Genomic DNA, 17,010 nt, shown 5'->3' on the forward strand with positions numbered 1-17,010 from the left:
AGTGTGTGTGCGCGCGTGCGTGTGTGTGTGTGTGTGTGTTGGCTTTCTTTCTTTCTGCTGCTTATCCCTAAAACGTGTCTCACACACACACAAAAAACCTTTTCGGATGCTTACACCCATACACTGTATACGAATATTAGTTAGGAATCATTTGCAAATGTTTGTGCAACCACACACACACACACACACAAACGATTCATTCAACACACATATTTCTGGACAATGTACAATCATTGCTGGCATAACCATCCATTTAAATTTTATCTGCACTATTATGCTCAGTGAACAGAGACATTTTATTTACATACTTCTGTTTAAATTATTTTATACTTTTTTACTTACTGTTCTTTTAAAGTGATGCAGGTTTGCTATGCAAATACAACAGTGAAAAAAAAGTTTTTAAAATTTCGTTTTACATGTGCCATGACAACGAAAGGCTTCTATTCTTTTCTATAAAATTCTGTCTATTTCTCACCCACATTTTCTACATACATGTATATCATTCTTAAAAAAAAGGTGATAGGGTAAATATGACCTCCCCCATTTCCCACGTGCTGCAGTTTCAGTGCCAGCACTGTAATGTTTACCAAAAACCCTTTTCACTTAATTCATATTTCTGGCTTCAATTGGTCAAATGCAACAATTTTGTCACAAAAAAGTATTGGGGCCAGGCTTTTTAAAAATTCCCAATGTGAAATGTATGTGTAATTCGAAAGCGTTTAAACTCCCCCTCAGGATGTTAAAAATCGAATCCGCCCTTTAATCAACACTATGTCATGACGCAGGCAGGCATTTTTGTTTGTTTGTGATGGTAGTGTGTGACTTTATGGATCAAACTCCTGAATTCCTTAATCCTACATGTCCTACAACGCAGTTCAAGAGCATCTTTTAGCCTGAATCTTCGTAGTAAGAAGCCACCTCTTTTTTTTTTTTTACTTCATGCAGTAAGTTGGCATAAAAATGAAAAGTGTCCAGACCCAAACTGTGAGATAACCCTGCTGACATCATCAGGGTTATTTTTCTTAGACCTTGGCAAAGCTCCTCCTCGGAAGTTCTCACCATTGATGAATAACCTTTACAGAATGAGCACGTTTCAGCGGAGTGACCCTTTTAATCTGTTGTTTACATCATGTAGCCTGCCACCTCGATCTAATATCCTCCCGTGCGACAGAGATCCACACCCTGCACGCGCGCCGATAAACAAACATCACTTGTGCCGTTTCAGCTTTGGTGGACCTAAGAATAACAGCGAGGGAGATTAAGTGGTTTTCTGGTCCATTTCCAGCAGTGACGTGTCCGAATGTGTTTGTCCCTCTTCACCTTCGCTGTCAATTCAGTGGAGCCGAGGCCCACGCAGCCCTGAATGACCCCCCCTGACAGACAAGTGCATGACGGCATAACGGAACGGGACGACAACACAGCACTAAGTGCAGGCTGTCATCTGTTGATGCTGCCCATAATTAGTATGTAATCTCCGGAGCCAAACTGATCCTCAGTGTGTGTCAGTGGCTCCGTCTCTGATGTTTACAATAATGTGTATGTGTCCAATCGACACAGGACACACGGGTCCCCGAGCCACTCTGAACAACCACAATCTCTTCTCAGCACTTGACAGTCAGTGTCAGATAACTTGTGTCTGCGAAGCTTGTACGGTCACTTGAAATCTGATGACATGGCGAGTGTGTGTAACCGCAGATCGGTTACTTCACACGGAGGAAAAGAGGAGGAAGTGGAGGGGGGAAAAAATATGTTTTACAGAAAGATTTCTGTCTGATTTGTCAGCGTTGGGTAAATGTCAGAGGCATAGCATAATCAATGACAATAACCAGAGATCAGATTGTACATACTTAAAAAACCCACAATGGCACTCGGTTCTTTATGATTACATAGCGGGGTAGAAATTGTTATCAGTGGCTTTATCGGTGGTTAACAGATAATTTAACGCTTTATAGATCAGTAAGCCAATGACAAATGAATGATAAATAGCCCATATTAATTGGAGGACACTCCTGAGATATTTAAAGCTGATGTTGTCAGATATCTATATATCTTATATATAAACACGACTACCTTTATGTGAATGGACCAAGGGGCCAACTCTGAGGCTGAGAAATGAAGCCTATGCGGAAGTGTTATAAACTGCAGTTCACTAGATGCCCGCTTGAGGCTGGATTCAGAAAGGAGCAAATCCCCATAGAGCCCCATGTTAAAATGTCCAACTGTACAGTATAATTAAACATGTTTACATGTGAGTGACAGGTGACGCCGCTGTTTGCTCGTCGCTCGGTGGCAGCTAGCCGCTGGCAGCTAGGTGTCACCTGAGCTAATCCCCGGTCGGTGAACGGGACTTCTCGACCGCCGTGCCGGAGGCTTGCGGAGAACATTTCCAGCTACTACCGGATGAATAATCCGCCTGCTCTGCGGTCAGTCGTCCCAACAGAGAAGTCCAGGAAGCTTGTACTCCTGTTGTTTCGGTAAGTTAAATGATGGTGTTGTTCTGTGTTTGCAGTCATTAGCAGGTGTCGGTGTCTGCGCTCGGTACCTGGTTTGTTAGCCTAGCTCGCTAAAGCGCTCATCAGCCAGCTAGCCTGGGGTTAGCCTGGAGCGAGACTCAGGCTCTGCTGACGAGGCGAGCGGGACCAACACGACATGACACGACATGAGCCGGTAAACAATCGTTGGAAAATATGGTCCACCACGTTAAATGTGCCATACGAGCAATGCAATGTTAACGGAACATTAATCCAACCGTCAAGGATTATTAAGGTGTTTGTGACACAAGTGTTCATGTCACATATCAGCATTGTTTCAGAAGATACCGTGAACGTAGAGGAGGCGCTGTGTTCTGGGTTGTGATGGAGTTTTTTTTATTGCGCATGGTAACTTAAAATGAAACAAAAGAACACAAGAAGTTTGATTCATATTTTTTACTAAAACCGACACGATAGATAATTAGGATGCAGAAAAAGACTTGTTGTGATCGCACGTCACGAGGTTTGTCTGTGTAGTTTTCCTCCAGATGATCCAGACAGACTGGACCAGTGGAAAGTCAACATGAGGCAGAACTGAACTGCCTCATCACTTCAGCACTGACCCAAGGTCCACATATGTTTTGTGAATAACTTAATGAGAACAGAACATGATCCTACGGTGCCCGTACACTTTGATAACATTTAAATAGTCTATACAAACTGTACTGTACATTCACTGATAGAACACTGTTAAATCTAAAACTACATTAAAATACAGTTGAATATCTACAGAACACAAGCACACAAATCTCTTTATTTACAAACTTGTCTTACTATTTTTTATTTGTGTCTTGTCATTGTTGTTAGGTAAGGACCTGCCTGAAGGACTCCACTGTGCTGACCATGTTCTGTCTCCAACAGCAAAGAAGAAAAATGAATCACTCTGTTCTTCTTTTAAAATATATTTAAATCACACAAACCTGTTATTGCTTAAGGTTTTATCTGTAGTGTAGGAGTTATTTGTCAATTAATAGTCAGATTTGAATGTAAAATCTTACATATTCAGTCAGTATTAAAGACAAAAAAGAGTTCAAATATAAACATAATTTATGAGCCAGAACCAGAAGTTATAGATTAACTCTCAAATTTATTTTTAGTGAAGGTACAAAACACAAAAACGTGGCCAATATTAAAATTATAGAACATATTAATATACAGACTGGGCCTGTGCAAGCAGTAACAGCTGATACAGTAATGTCTATAGCAGTACAGGTAAGGTTGACTACCACGGACTTCTGTCAGTGTGAAAACTTGATCTGTGCAATGTTTACAACTGTGGTGTGGGGAATTATGTTTTTTTCTGTTTCCTTGTTTGGTGTATGTTTATGTCCCTTAAGGCCAAAATAAATAAGTAAACAACAATTATAACTAAGACTACAAGCCAGTTTTAATAAAACCTTTACTGTATGCTAAGAACACTAACCACCAAACGTAACTTCTGTTTAGTTAACGTTTGTTTTAATTTATTAGAATCAAAATATAGTGGTGCAAACTACCAATAATACAAATAATTAAAAAAAAAATTTCAGTAACAAATATTTATTTCAAATGTTGTTTTATAGTTCCAGTTTTACTTACCACATGTAACGTTGGCTGGGACGACTGGTACCGGAGCTCACGTTACCGCAGTCAGTACCGACCCGGTGCAGCCTCGGGGCCGCGGCACTAGCCGGCTCGCACTTAGCCTAGCTTATTAGCTTAGCTCCTTAGCGTCAGTTAACTGGGAAGCCTCGACGTAGGTGGGCACGTTTCAGCGACCGGTGTGCATTTGGCGCACCTCTATGTCCATATTTGGATTAGCCGGGTAAACCAGGTATCAGGCCCTGCCAAGATGGCGACGGCTGAGCCGCTGCGGAACCGCCCACTTTGGGCTTCAAAACCGGCCTGCAGAAACCAATGGGTGACGTCACGTGCTCGTAGATGTTTATATACAGTCTATGGAATGGACGCAGCGTGCCAGCTCATGGTTTTGATTGTCTGGCCCATCGCTTCATAATGTTCCCAACATACAAACCTAGAAGACATAAATAACATTAAAATGAATCAAACAATACAACACATAGTTCCAATAATAGTATGCTTTACAGGTGAGTTGTGGACTGTAACACACAACAACTGTTTAACACGAGTGGGATCACCTTACAAACGTTTGTAAAGGGTTACATATTAGAAATGGGTACCATAGTAGCTTGAACTTCTAAGTATTTGTGTAAATATTACCCGGAGTTGTCGGCGCTCTCTTTTAGTTATCAAACCCAGTTGATCTCACGTCTACAAAATTGTTACACCAAGGTTGATCATAAGCTGAAGTCAGCAGGAGTCAGCCCAGAATTACTGTTTGCGGGAGCGAAGGACGTGAACTTATCTGGGGTCACAGACAATCACCCTTCAAAAAAATTACAGCTGCAGGTCACATAACACTTCCTATCAGTGTTGCTGGTAAAGGGGAGCGGTGCGATCCACAGATCATACTCATACACACTACCTTCAGACACCAGACCGGACGCTGCAGTCTTCACTTCTTGATCATTCGACATTAAACGCTGTTGGCCTCTGACATTTCTCTCTGTGCGGGAATCGAGGGGCACAGCATATTTCTGTTGGTGAATAATTAAAATAAATGTGGTCTAGATATTACCTTTGATGGGACACATATAATATTCTTCTCACCGCCTTCAAACACGTCTGGCGTGCTTGTCAGAATGTGGGTCCATGAATGTTTTATGGACGTGGGTGTAGTTCAGTGAGGAACTGGAATCGCATAATCCGCTTCCTCTGCATGGGCCTCTTTCTCTGTATTTCCTCATGCTGGTGAGCCTCCGAGGTCCTCCCCACAAAAGCACTGACATGGTGGGGCCTGTAAAGGGACACGGATTAAAGGACAAAAACAATAAAGTCGACATCAGACAGTAAAACAGTAATAACAGGTGTAAAGGTGACTATAACCTGCTAGCACACGGTGTCAAGATGCTCTGAGCGTAATCTTAATAACTGAAAAATCATGTCAGTTGTTGTCTAACGGCGACAGACTCGGAATGCAACCTTTTAAAGCATAAAAAATATGAACACCAGATTTACTGTCACGATCACTTTTTAATATTAGAGTTCAAGAGCTCCCTCAGACCACTCTTTGTAAAAAAAAAAACCAAATCAGTCAAATGCCGTATAGTTGGACATTCACTGCTGATGTTTTTGTGGAATTTTTGGCTTCCTCGCAGTAAAGGATTTGTTTGTCTGTGGCACCACCTTATGGTCGCAACTGCAAGAGGACATTTTCAAGAGCTTCTTTTTCATAACGTGGACACATTTGGCAAACAACAAAAAAAAGATGAAATAACTTACATTAAGTTGTAGGGTTATTATACACACTTAACTAAAACTGCTTCAACAATTCAATATTATTAAACAACACTTCAAACTAAATCCTCAATGAGCTGAATCAACAATAATATGTTAATTTTGCAGTGTAATCAAAATATTATATTAGAATTCAATCATAAACTCATTAATTTTCTATTTGATTGCTCTAATTCTTTAAATGTAAATGGCCTAAACTCATAACTATGCATTGTGTGTATAATGATACTTCAAATTTGTTTTTTTACCTCCGCCAAGGAGGTTATGTTTTCAACCCCGTTCGTTGGTCTTTTCGTTTGTTTGTCAGCAGGTTTACGCAAATAACTACTGAACGGATTTCCACAAACCTTAGTGGGAGGATGGAACATTGGCCAAGAAATAGCACATAATATTTTGATGAAAGAATTCAGGCATATGTATGGGGGACTGATATATATGATTGGCATTTTGTTGTGGTTCCAAATAAATATCTGGATGTAGCACATTTAAAAAGGGGCTTCATTAGGTGACTGATGTGCATTGGTGGGGAAGTGCTCTACTGAGTGCCACATGTAAGCAGATTTTTGACATCTGTGGGCAAAGGAATATTGGATCAATGGAATTTGCTCCACCGTGAAACTGATAAATAGTCTATAATCCAACATGTTCACTTGAGCTGTAGGCTGTTTGCTGTCAAGCAGCTCACAAAAAGACTCTGACAAGCTGGTCTCTACAAGACCATGAGAAACCAGCCATCATCCATATCAGGAAATCTCTCCATCTTTGTTTAAAATGATTGAAATCGTACAGGACAGGTGGTAATAAGGCTGAGATTATTGGATTTGAACTGTATGGATACATGAAGTGTTCAGGATTTATCATGCGGAACAAATGACTGACTCTTTGTCTTTAGCAAAATGCTTTGCTTGGTAAAGGAATTATATGGCGCAGATATCACAAAAAAGAGCTTATTGCAGTGATTTCAACGACATCTGAAGCATTTCTTTTTGGAAGAAAGCTGAACAACAGGAAGGCTGCTACATTTTCTGACCTTTGAAAAAGATGTTCAGACTTTTGAAAAATCAGATCAATGCGTGCGGAACGGAATGACTGCACAACACTTTGAGTGTCAAACATGTGTTGCTGAATCACAGAAATAGATAATAGATAGATCACTTACCTACCAGGTGCAAATTAAGAAGTACCATAATGATGTGGTCTGACAAGTTGTATTATATGAAGGTTTAAATAAATAAACCTTGTACATGTATACAAGAGTTCACTGTGTCTGGATTTCTTCTCAACTGATTCATCACAGGAAAAGTTATTGTTTTCTCTTGTCCGTAGCATGATCACTTTTTCCGGAAAGACAGCTGTCCGCACAATACTACAGTTTGTATTCAAACCAACACTGAGCAAAATTTGACTTAGGAAAAAGGATAAGACAGGGATGAGGCAAAAATACACAAGGCGAGTCAGAACAGAGACATAACGTTTCGATAAAAACAGAAAATATAACAATTAGTAAAGGAAGGATTCCTAGTCCAACCAATGAGAAAGTAAGTCATAATTCCGTGCTTGTAAGTCCTTTTATACATATATTTTGGAATCACACTTGTGTTTTTTACTTTATATATTTATATAAACACAATGTGTCGTTATTTTTGACTTACCATGAACGTTTCTTTTCTTTCCCTTAGATAAAATGACAAAATATTGATTTTAAAACAGCCAAATGGTTCGGGTTAACGTTCGTGACGAATCTGCCGCTACTGACAAAGTGCCCGTGGAGTGGTGGAGTATAGCGAAAGTGCGGCGGCCGGAGCGGAAGCGGCGTTTACTTATTTTCCTGTGATTTCATCATTCTCTTCTCCTCGCATTCACCGCGGTCCATGCTTCTGCGTAGCGCAGCGTCGGCACTGCTGAGGACCAGCACTGTGACCCCCCCCCTCCGCCCGGCGTCCACGGTCCGGTTCGTTCGCCAGTCGCTCCGCTACCCGCCCCAGAACAGGCCGTTTTCGACGTCGGTCTGCTTGCGCCAGAAGAAGAAGAAGGAGAGAAGCCTGTGGCTGCAGCTGGCGGAAGGACAAACCATGGACGGCAACATCGAGGAGATCCTCGCCCCTCTGAGGCTCGCGGTCAAGGAGCAGGTAGCGCCCGCTTCTCCCGCACTCTCGAGCCGACACGAGCCGAGTTCGGTTCGATATGAGCGCGTCGCCTCGGTCGCGTGCCGCCCGTTAGCTAACCGGCTAACTCGCCGGCTGCTTCACAAAGCTGTCAATGAATGAGAATAGTCATTGTTGCTAGCTACATGCTAACGGTAGCTGACAATCATGCCTGCGCCCCTTTGCCACGTTTCAGTGCGCCGCTGCTGCTGCTGCCGCTGCCGCTGCAGACATTCGTGAGCAGGGTGGGGTTAAGAAAAGGGGAGGCAAAGTTAACCCTGCTGCCAAAACGAGAAAAATCAACAACCACAACAACCAGCTGATGGCTTTGTTAGCATGCCCAGACCTGAGTTGAGTGGCTTTAGTCTGCTCGAGGTTTATTTATTTATTTATTTTTTTAAATGTGTGGAGATGTGAAGCCACCTCTCTGTGTTTTGTAGGGGGACCTGGTTCGCCAAATGAAACAGGAGGGTGTCCCCGACGTGGATGTCACCAGAGCTGTGGCCGAGCTGAAGGCGAGGAAGAGAACTCTGGAGGCCAAGGTGAGCGGATTGAAATGCAGGCGATCTGATGAATTTGAGCAGAATTTGATGCAGTCTTCTCCATGAATCAGAAATCATCACGATCCCCTGCAAAGCGGTGCACCATTTGTCGTAGAATCATAAAGACATTGAATATAATTTGCAGTCCCGTCAACAATCATCGATGTTTCCAAATCAGGGAGGTGTGCCCAAAGCTTTTGTTCCCCATTCACCAGTCCACAACGTTGACAACAGACCAAGATATTTGTCTGACATCACCTTTGTGATATTGCTATTTCCTTTTTCAAACGTTGGACCTTTTCCAAAAACTATATGTAAAAAGATCCCGTAGAGAGTGCAGACATCCACCAAGGTTTTAACAAGCCCACACAGTCTCACCCAAAACTTGCATTCCCATCTCCCGTCCGACCCCACATATTTGTCATTATGTATTTGTGAATGTATGACTGAAAATGTCAAGTTTTGCTGCATCTCGCAATCCTTGAAAAATCGTTCTTGGCTCCAGATGCCGATCTGGATCCCTCCCAAAAACTGAATAAGCTGTTACTATGGTCGAGACCTATCCTTGATAAAAAAGTTTTAATGCAAAACCTTCCATAACTTTTTGAGTAATCCTGCTAACAAACAAACAAACCGGACCAAATTAAAGATTAATTTACGTGACGGAATTTTAAAAAAGAGGTCACAAATGATATACTGAGTCCCCTCCACTTGTTAAATGAAAATCATGCTCGTGTGGTAGAAAAACTTGTTGTAGCGCTTAAAGATGGATGTTGAAATGTAGTAATTCTAATTTATGTAAAAATAGAAAATGGATAAGATTTACCTTCTATGCTCCGTCTTTTCTGAAACTGTAAACTCTTAAGCCTAAATTTATTTTCTCTGCACTTTGACAGCATAATGGTTTAGGTTTGAACATTGGTTTGATTTCAGGAACTGTCATTACAACCCAAAGATGACATCGTTGACAGAACCAAGATGGAGGATACTCTTAAGAGGAGATTCTTCTATGACCAGGCCTTCGCCATCTACGGAGGTGAGATTTTGGACAGCTAATAGCGGTGACAAAGGTTTCGCTTGTTGTGTGCTCGTAGTCTGTAAGCATTTTGTTACCATGCAGTGATTCCTCTTAGGTGTGAGCGGCCTGTACGACTTCGGACCCGTGGGCTGCGCCCTGAAGAACAACATCCTGCAGGCCTGGAGGCAGCACTTCATCCAGGAGGAGCAGATCCTGGAGATCGACTGCACCATGCTCACCCCTGAGCCTGTCCTCAAGTATGTGCACCGTCTGTCGTAATGTAATGTTTTTTTGACCTACATAAATGCGTAATCCTTTCCTTTGTATATAACATCTTCTATGGGTGTTAAAACAGTTTTTGGTTATCAATTGTGTATGAACAGAATGCCTGGTGGTTCCCAGAGTCTGCTGCAAAGTGCTGAACTGTGGGTTTTTATAAAACAGGCGCATATTGATTCTGCAGTTTTATGCATGGGAACTGTCACTATAGCAGCTTTCCATAGCCCGGCTGCAGATACATTGGTGACCAGGATCAAATACGCGGCCCCCCCCCCCCCCCCATGGTGCATCTAATTCCCTGTTTGTTTCACTATTATTTCACCAGGACGTCAGGGCATGTGGACAAATTTGCTGACTACATGGTGAAAGACGTGAAGAATGGTGAATGCTTCAGGGCTGACCACCTCCTCAAAGGTGAGCTTTGTGTAAAATCTGCCTGTACGCTTTTCTCGAGTATATTTAGAGACTTGGCTTCCACTGCTGTGTAAACTAAAGATTAATAGTCCTAAAAGCACCTGCAGCAAAAGGCGTTGTACTTTTTTTCTTACATATTATCCCTGGAATTCTGCAGAGGGAGGCAGCGGAAACAGTCGAAACATTGGCTGCCGTTGATTGGCTAGTTTTTCAGTATCACTGTTGTGCCTGAGGGAGAAGGGAAGTGGCTGGACCAGCAGAAATCACACGGGGCCTTCTTAGCAATATAAGCCGCTAGGATCCGAGGCTGGGGCTGTGCCAAAAAGCTCTAGGGAGAACACGTCTGTCTCTGAAAGACTTCGAGACAAACTGTCCCAATTGCTAAAAGAAAAATCCTTTCGTGAAAATGGAAAATTGTTCTGTGATACCTGTGACATTTTGCCCCGTTTGTTTGTTAGTTAATTTATCAGCAGGATTACGCAAAAACTTCAGAACCAGTTTCCACGAAACTTGGTGGCAGGATGGGACATGTTTTCTCAAACACTGCGAGATTGGTCGTTTCCTAGGGATTCATGGATGGTGATGTTAAAAATATGGCATATTTAAGGGACTGATATCTGTGATTGTTTCAAAATTAGGTGCATCTAGATTGATTTAATCATTTGCTTTTCATATCACATCTATGGGTGTTAAAACTGTTTTTGATTATCAATCGTGTATGAACAGAACGCCTGGTGGTTCCCAGAGTCTGCTCCAAAGTGCTGAACTGTGGGTTTTTATAAAACAGGCGCATATTGAATCTGCCGTTTTATGCATGGGAACTGTCACTATAGCAGCTTTCCGTAGCCCGGCTGCAGATACATTGTTGACCAGAATCAAATATTCACCTCCCCCCTAGATTGGCGAGGGGGAGATTGAATTTAACAACTGTTGGGCTTTGGCAGAGGTGCGCATTCTACTGAGTTCCTTTCTATTTAGACAATAATGTTTTCACGTTTGAATCCCACAGCCCATCTCCAGAAGCTGATGTCTGATAAGAAGTGTGCGGCAGAGAAGAAGGCAGAGATGGAGGAGGTCATCACTCAGGTCAATATTAACTGAATGCAAATGCTTAGTTTGCGTGGTTTTGTGGAAAAGCTACTGATGATTCACAGTTTTCTTTTTCATCCATTTCAGATGGATAACTACACTCAACAAGAATTGACTGACCTGTTTGTGAAATACAACGTCAAGTCCCCCACCACAGGAAATGACCTCACCCCTCCTATTTCCTTCAACCTGATGTTTCAGACGTCCATTGGACCGGGGGGGAATATGCCAGGGTGAAATGCCATCATCTTTATTAAATATTCTCAAATTTGTAACTTCTTATTGAGTTGTTCTAATCCCCGTTTTCGCCTGCAGCTATCTGCGGCCTGAAACCGCTCAGGGAATCTTCCTCAACTTCAAGCGCCTTTTGGAGTTCAACCAGGGAAAGCTGCCCTTCGCTGCTGCTCAGATAGGAAACTCCTTCAGGAACGAAATCTCTCCTCGCTCTGGACTCATCCGTGTCAGGTGAGCCGTGTTCTGGTTCAACTGCCTTTTTTTAAATTTGTTGCACATTTTGTCTCTGTCCTTGAAGACAGTGGTTTTAGAGATTAAACTGGAATGCAACCTCTCTCCATGCAGAGAGTTCACCATGGCTGAGATCGAGCACTTTGTGGACCCCAATGAGAAGGTCCACCCTAAATTCCCCAGTGTGGCCGACCTGGACATCATCCTGTACTCCTCTAAGGCCCAGACCAGCGGGCAGTCTGCACAGATCATGAAGCTGGGAGATGCTGTGGAGCAGGTGGGAGAAATCCTTCTCTTAACTGTCATAAGATCAAAAACTGTCAAAAAAAAAATAAAAAATTTGACAAAGAGTAGTCTTAACTCAAGGTCCAGTATTCTGTCAAACTGATGTTCAAGATTCAATTTTCTCTTTTTGATCTTTCTCATGCAGGGAGTGATCAACAACTCCGTCCTGGGATATTTCATCGGGAGGATCTACCTCTACCTTACTAAAGTTGGTATCGCCAAAGAAAAGCTGCGTTTCCGACAGCACATGGACAACGAGATGGCTCACTACGCCTGTGACTGCTGGGACGCCGAAACCAAAACCTCATATGTATGTCAAACTGCAGGTTTTTTTCCCTGAGCTTATAAGGATGGTCACACACTGTTCCTCGGAGTAACGCTCTGTCCCTTCTTGCAGGGCTGGATCGAGATTGTGGGGTGCGCAGACCGGTCTTGTTTTGATCTGCAATGCCACGCACGGGCCACAAAGGTCCCTCTGGTGGCTGAGAAGCCTCTTAAAGAACCCATATCCTTAAATTGCAGCAATTATCTTAATCACACACCCAAGAAAGCCTAAGCACTCAGATGCGTTGATGTTCTTCAGTCATTCTCCTTAATTCCTCCACACAAAGTTGTAAACGTCGTCCAGTTTGAAACCAACAAAGGAGCCATCGGTAAGGCGTATAAGAAGGACGCCAAGATAGTCATGGAGTATTTGTCCATGTGTGACGAATGCTTCGTTACAGAGCAGGAGCAGCTTCTCAATGAGACTGGGTGAGTGCGTTTAAAGGCAGGCAGTCAGACCCATCGGGCAATAATCGCATGTGACGAACCCCTCATGTTTTTGTAATTTTAAAAGCAGCCAGTGCCTCGCTTTCACCCCACAGAGAGTTCACCGTCGAGACGGAGGGCAAGACATTCAAACTCACAAAGGACATGGTCAGCGTGAAGCGCTTCCAGAAGACTCTGCATGGTGAGAGCAACTCAATAAAAAGACACAAGGAAGATTTATGTTTGGAAACCTGAGTGACGACTCCTGTAACTTGTGCTTGTGTCGGTCGTTCCGCAGTGGAGGAAGTGGTTCCAAACGTCATCGAGCCGTCCTTTGGCATCGGCAGGATTATGTACACCATCTTCGAGCACACATTCCAAATCAGGGAAGGCGACGAACAAAGAACAGTAAGTAGATCGATGACTATTCATATTACAAAATTTTGTTTCAATTCAAGGCACAAATTGAACTCTTTTGTTGCTTGTCGCAAGCCTCACCGAGGCGGTGTTAACTGTGCCAGTTAACACCACTTTACAATTTTTAAATGTCATTTTAATGGCACTGTGTTTAAGAGCTTGTTTCTTTCGTAACATCAAGGTGAAAGCCATTTATGAGCAAACGGAATGCATAGATTTTAAAAAAAAAATGTTATTATGTGATTAATGTGAGACATAACTCAGGTTCAGCTTTCAGGAAAAGAAACATTGTTATTACGAGGTGTGCTTTGCTTTTCCTGTGGCTTTATGACCTTACAGATAACAGAGGTCACAGTTTTAATGAAAACTGACAGCTCACAACTGGCAAATCACATCTCCAATAAATCAAGCTTGTATCTGTAATGACCATTTGTTTTCTCTTCGACAGTACTTCAGCTTCCCAGCTACCGTTGCTCCATACAAATGTTCGGTCCTGCCTCTGAGTCAAAACCAGGAATTCGTGCCCTTTGTGAAGGAATTGTGTAAGTACCCGCTTAATGATATCGTGCATCTTCTATTTTTATCTGAAGAGGAGAAATAGTATGTTCCGCAGTCGTGGTTAACTTTTTCTTTCCTCCTCCTCCCTCTTAGCTGAGGCAATGACCAAGAACAGCGTGTCTCACAAGGTGGACGACTCCTCGGGATCCATCGGGCGGCGCTACGCCAGGACAGACGAGATCGGGGTGGCGTTTGGCATCACCATCGACTTCGACACCGTGAACAAAACGCCTCACACGGCCACTCTGAGAGACCGAGACTCCATGAGGCAGATAAGGGCTGAGGTACAGCAACCGTTGCCTTGATTACAAAAGAAAAGTGAAAAATGTTTTTTTGACTAAGTCCATCTCTTTGTTTAACTTGTGGACCTGAAGTGATTACGTTTTCTGAGATCTGAGTGCTCCCAAAACACGAGTCACTAAAAAGTGACTGCTTTCACTTTGAATCCTGTGTAGAAAGGTGAAAAAAGGCAACACGAGTGGCATAATGACAGTGTCATTCCTCACATTGTGGCTTCTGCACTATGTTTTTTTTTCTGTCTGTTTTGTGCCACGTGTGTCAAATGAATAGGCATCACACAATGTAGTCAGTGTGTTTCTACATGTTCTGCTCCTTTCCACTGTTTATTAAAAGCATTCCCTGGTGAAGTGCTTGACATTGCTTCAAACCTTTTTCATTTCACACAGCAACATCTCAGTTCCGCAAGCCTTTTTAAACACAACAAAGTAAACGGTCCCTTCTCTCTGCAGGTCAGCGAGCTGCCTGTGATCGTTCGGGATTTGGCCAACGGCACACTGACCTGGGCAGAGGTGGAGAGCAAGTATCCGATCTTCGAAGGACAAGAGACGAGCAAGAAGGACACAGTTGAAGAGTAAAGCTCGTTCGTCTGCCGCCGCCCCCCCCCCCCCCCCCATGAAAATCCACAGACTTGTTGCATATGCATCACTAGGAAGAATATGTTGCGACTGTATTGTGATAAGCAATAGTGGTGCACCGAGCCCTCCTTGTGTTCTACACCACTGCAATCACTACAAAAAATGTCATGTATTCATCATATCTACCTTGTGGAGAAATAGCTTGCACAGGACTGTTGTTTCCTCGAGGAGCAACGTTTCATCTATGTATGACATTGTCAATATGTTTTAAAAGGGAGAAAATGGAACCGGGTTGATTCGGGTGCGCAGTGGAACAAGGCTTCCACCATTTCACTTTACAGGCATATTGAGATGTTTAACCATTTCAATAAAAACAGCCAGCACTTACTGGACATGGGCTTATAGCTAATGTTTTCTATCAAGGTGTCAAACGTTCACAGGACAATGTACAAACACTAAGGTCCGGGGGTCCCTGTCACACTGCTGTGCTCTTGATCCCCAACAGCAGCACAACAAGATGAGGGGAGAGGCTTTGAAACATGACATGAAGGAGTTAAATTATTACTCTACTGCTTCCAGACATGCACTGAGGTCCGGACATTTTCCTGAACTTCTCCTGAGGGGCTGAATATAAGAAATGCAAATGCTGCAGGAACATTGTCCGGAACTTTATCTGACAGATCCCTTGTGAAATTTGCCGGAGAATTCTCGACAGTGAGCCCGTGTTAGCATATCCAGAAAATTCACAGGGAGTGAGTGAGCACGTTGATGATTGTAAACAAAAACCTGCTGCTCTACACAGAAACCGCAGAATATTTTGGATGTTTTTTTAAAAAATTTCTACTGTTTTGAACTCGTCTGACCCTTGACAATCTCGTGCTGCGTTATATGTGAACAGCAAACTCCGGAAAATGACCAGTTGCGGAGTTTTAGGTTATGGATGAATAATAATTTGAGTACAACCTATCAAAAGAGATACTGGCATTAAAGACTCAACTGTAACGAAAAAGGTTTGGGAAATGTCCAGGAGCTGGCGATGGATGGCTCATCATTAACAGGGGGCTTTGGGAGGAAGACCATAGCAAGACCATAAACCTCCTCCTTCACTATGCGAGATACAAGACTGTCTCCTGACAGCGTCCAGCCCTGGACATGAATGAGGTTGAGAATATTTTGATGAAAACAGCATGGGTACAGAATTGAGTAAATATTCAATAATTAGATCTTCAGAATTAAACAGATATGTTTTATGTTTGCAGGTTGTCCATCTGCCCCGTTCTTGTGAACACGAAATCTCAATAACGTCTTCAGGAAATTCCTTCAAAACTTGGTACAGACGTTCACTTTGGAGTCAAAGATGGCCAGATGAATTTGCTGGTCAAAGGTCAAGCTCGCTGGGATATTTGCCTTTTGAACGTCTCACCCTGCGTTCCATTATACCTCAGAGCTCGGAAGTCAGGTTTATCGTTCCACTATAACTCGGAATTAGCAACCTGGTATTAAACAGAAACACCCAATTTAGGAGGTGGGGGGGGGAAATCACCACGCCAACTTTATGGGTTCGGAGATCCGAGTTCTGAGTTATAATGGAACGCAGGGTTCAGTATGCATGGAAAGATAACCTTTCAAATTAGGCACAAATGTTCACCTTTACTCACTGATTAACTGTTAAGATTTCAACGGTCAAGCTCAAGGGCGACATTCCTTTTAAGTCAACGAGTGCATGAGATATGAGTATGGAAAATTGAAGATTTAAAAGTTTGTGCAGACTGACACGGCATACAACCACAGGGCGGTAATTCTAGATTTACCCTGTCAAAATGTGGGCATGGACTAATTATTTCAATACCATAGCTAAACTAACAACAGGACAAAGTGTCTGTAAAGACACTCTGGCCCATTGTGTACGTGATAAACGATTTCATGCGCGTTAGTATAGACGGGTTAAAACTGATGTGGAGCCAAGGAGCGAAACGAAAACGTAGTGTTGCAGAACCTGTGGTGAGGTCGGGGCAGCCGGGCAAACAGACAGGCTCTGCCAGGGTGGACAGGGTTGTGTGAGGATAGTCTGGGCTGTGATTGCCACCAGCAGGGTTATTTAAGATAATGGGGCACCCTAAGCCGGTGTGATGTAGGTCCCCATGGTCCCTCTTGCCCCCGGGGGGCCCCCCAAAGTTCCTTGGAGCGTTCTTGTGCGCCTATAGGCCAAATATGACTTCATGAAAGACTCAGTTTCAGTTTCGAATTCAGAGTGTCGAATTCAGAGTGTCGGACTGTGACTGCCAC

At 43.0% G+C, this 17,010-nt stretch overlaps 1 protein-coding gene and 2 non-coding genes across 3 annotated transcripts; all 3 read left to right on the forward strand.

Moving 5' to 3' along the window:
- Nucleotides 1-7,695: 7,695 nt before the first annotated feature.
- Nucleotides 7,696-15,116, forward strand: LOC118291012 (glycine--tRNA ligase). Its single transcript, XM_035618867.2, has 17 exons — nucleotides 7,696-8,017; nucleotides 8,473-8,574; nucleotides 9,508-9,610; nucleotides 9,708-9,849; nucleotides 10,197-10,285; nucleotides 11,295-11,371; nucleotides 11,462-11,607; nucleotides 11,690-11,839; nucleotides 11,954-12,116; nucleotides 12,270-12,434; nucleotides 12,522-12,629; nucleotides 12,732-12,877; nucleotides 12,991-13,076; nucleotides 13,173-13,282; nucleotides 13,740-13,833; nucleotides 13,943-14,133; nucleotides 14,599-15,116. Exons 1-17 carry the CDS (start codon nucleotides 7,760-7,762, stop codon nucleotides 14,722-14,724), a joined length of 2,256 nt encoding a protein of 751 aa, XP_035474760.1. The 5' UTR covers nucleotides 7,696-7,759; the 3' UTR covers nucleotides 14,725-15,116.
- Nucleotides 9,979-10,114, forward strand: LOC118291567. The gene has a single exon (XR_004786709.1). It is a non-coding gene; the product is annotated as a small nucleolar RNA SNORA84 (small nucleolar RNA).
- On the forward strand, nucleotides 11,015-11,150 carry LOC118291568. The gene has a single exon (XR_004786710.1). It is a non-coding gene; the product is annotated as a small nucleolar RNA SNORA84 (small nucleolar RNA).
- Nucleotides 15,117-17,010: the final 1,894 nt, after the last annotated feature.

This window comes from Scophthalmus maximus, chromosome 21 (genome assembly GCF_022379125.1).
Source record: "Scophthalmus maximus strain ysfricsl-2021 chromosome 21, ASM2237912v1, whole genome shotgun sequence".
Classification (NCBI taxonomy): Eukaryota; Metazoa; Chordata; class Actinopteri; order Pleuronectiformes; family Scophthalmidae; genus Scophthalmus; species Scophthalmus maximus.

Coding starts and splice junctions, on each gene's coding strand:
- LOC118291012 (XM_035618867.2), top strand. CDS start 7,760: ATGCTTCTGCGTAGCGCAGCGTCGGCACTGCTGAGGACCAGCACTGTG. Junction 9,850..10,196: donor ACCCCTGAGCCTGTCCTCAA/GTATGTGCACCG, acceptor TTATTTCACCAG/GACGTCAGGGCATGTGGACA. Junction 11,372..11,461: donor TGGAGGAGGTCATCACTCAG/GTCAATATTAAC, acceptor CATCCATTTCAG/ATGGATAACTACACTCAACA.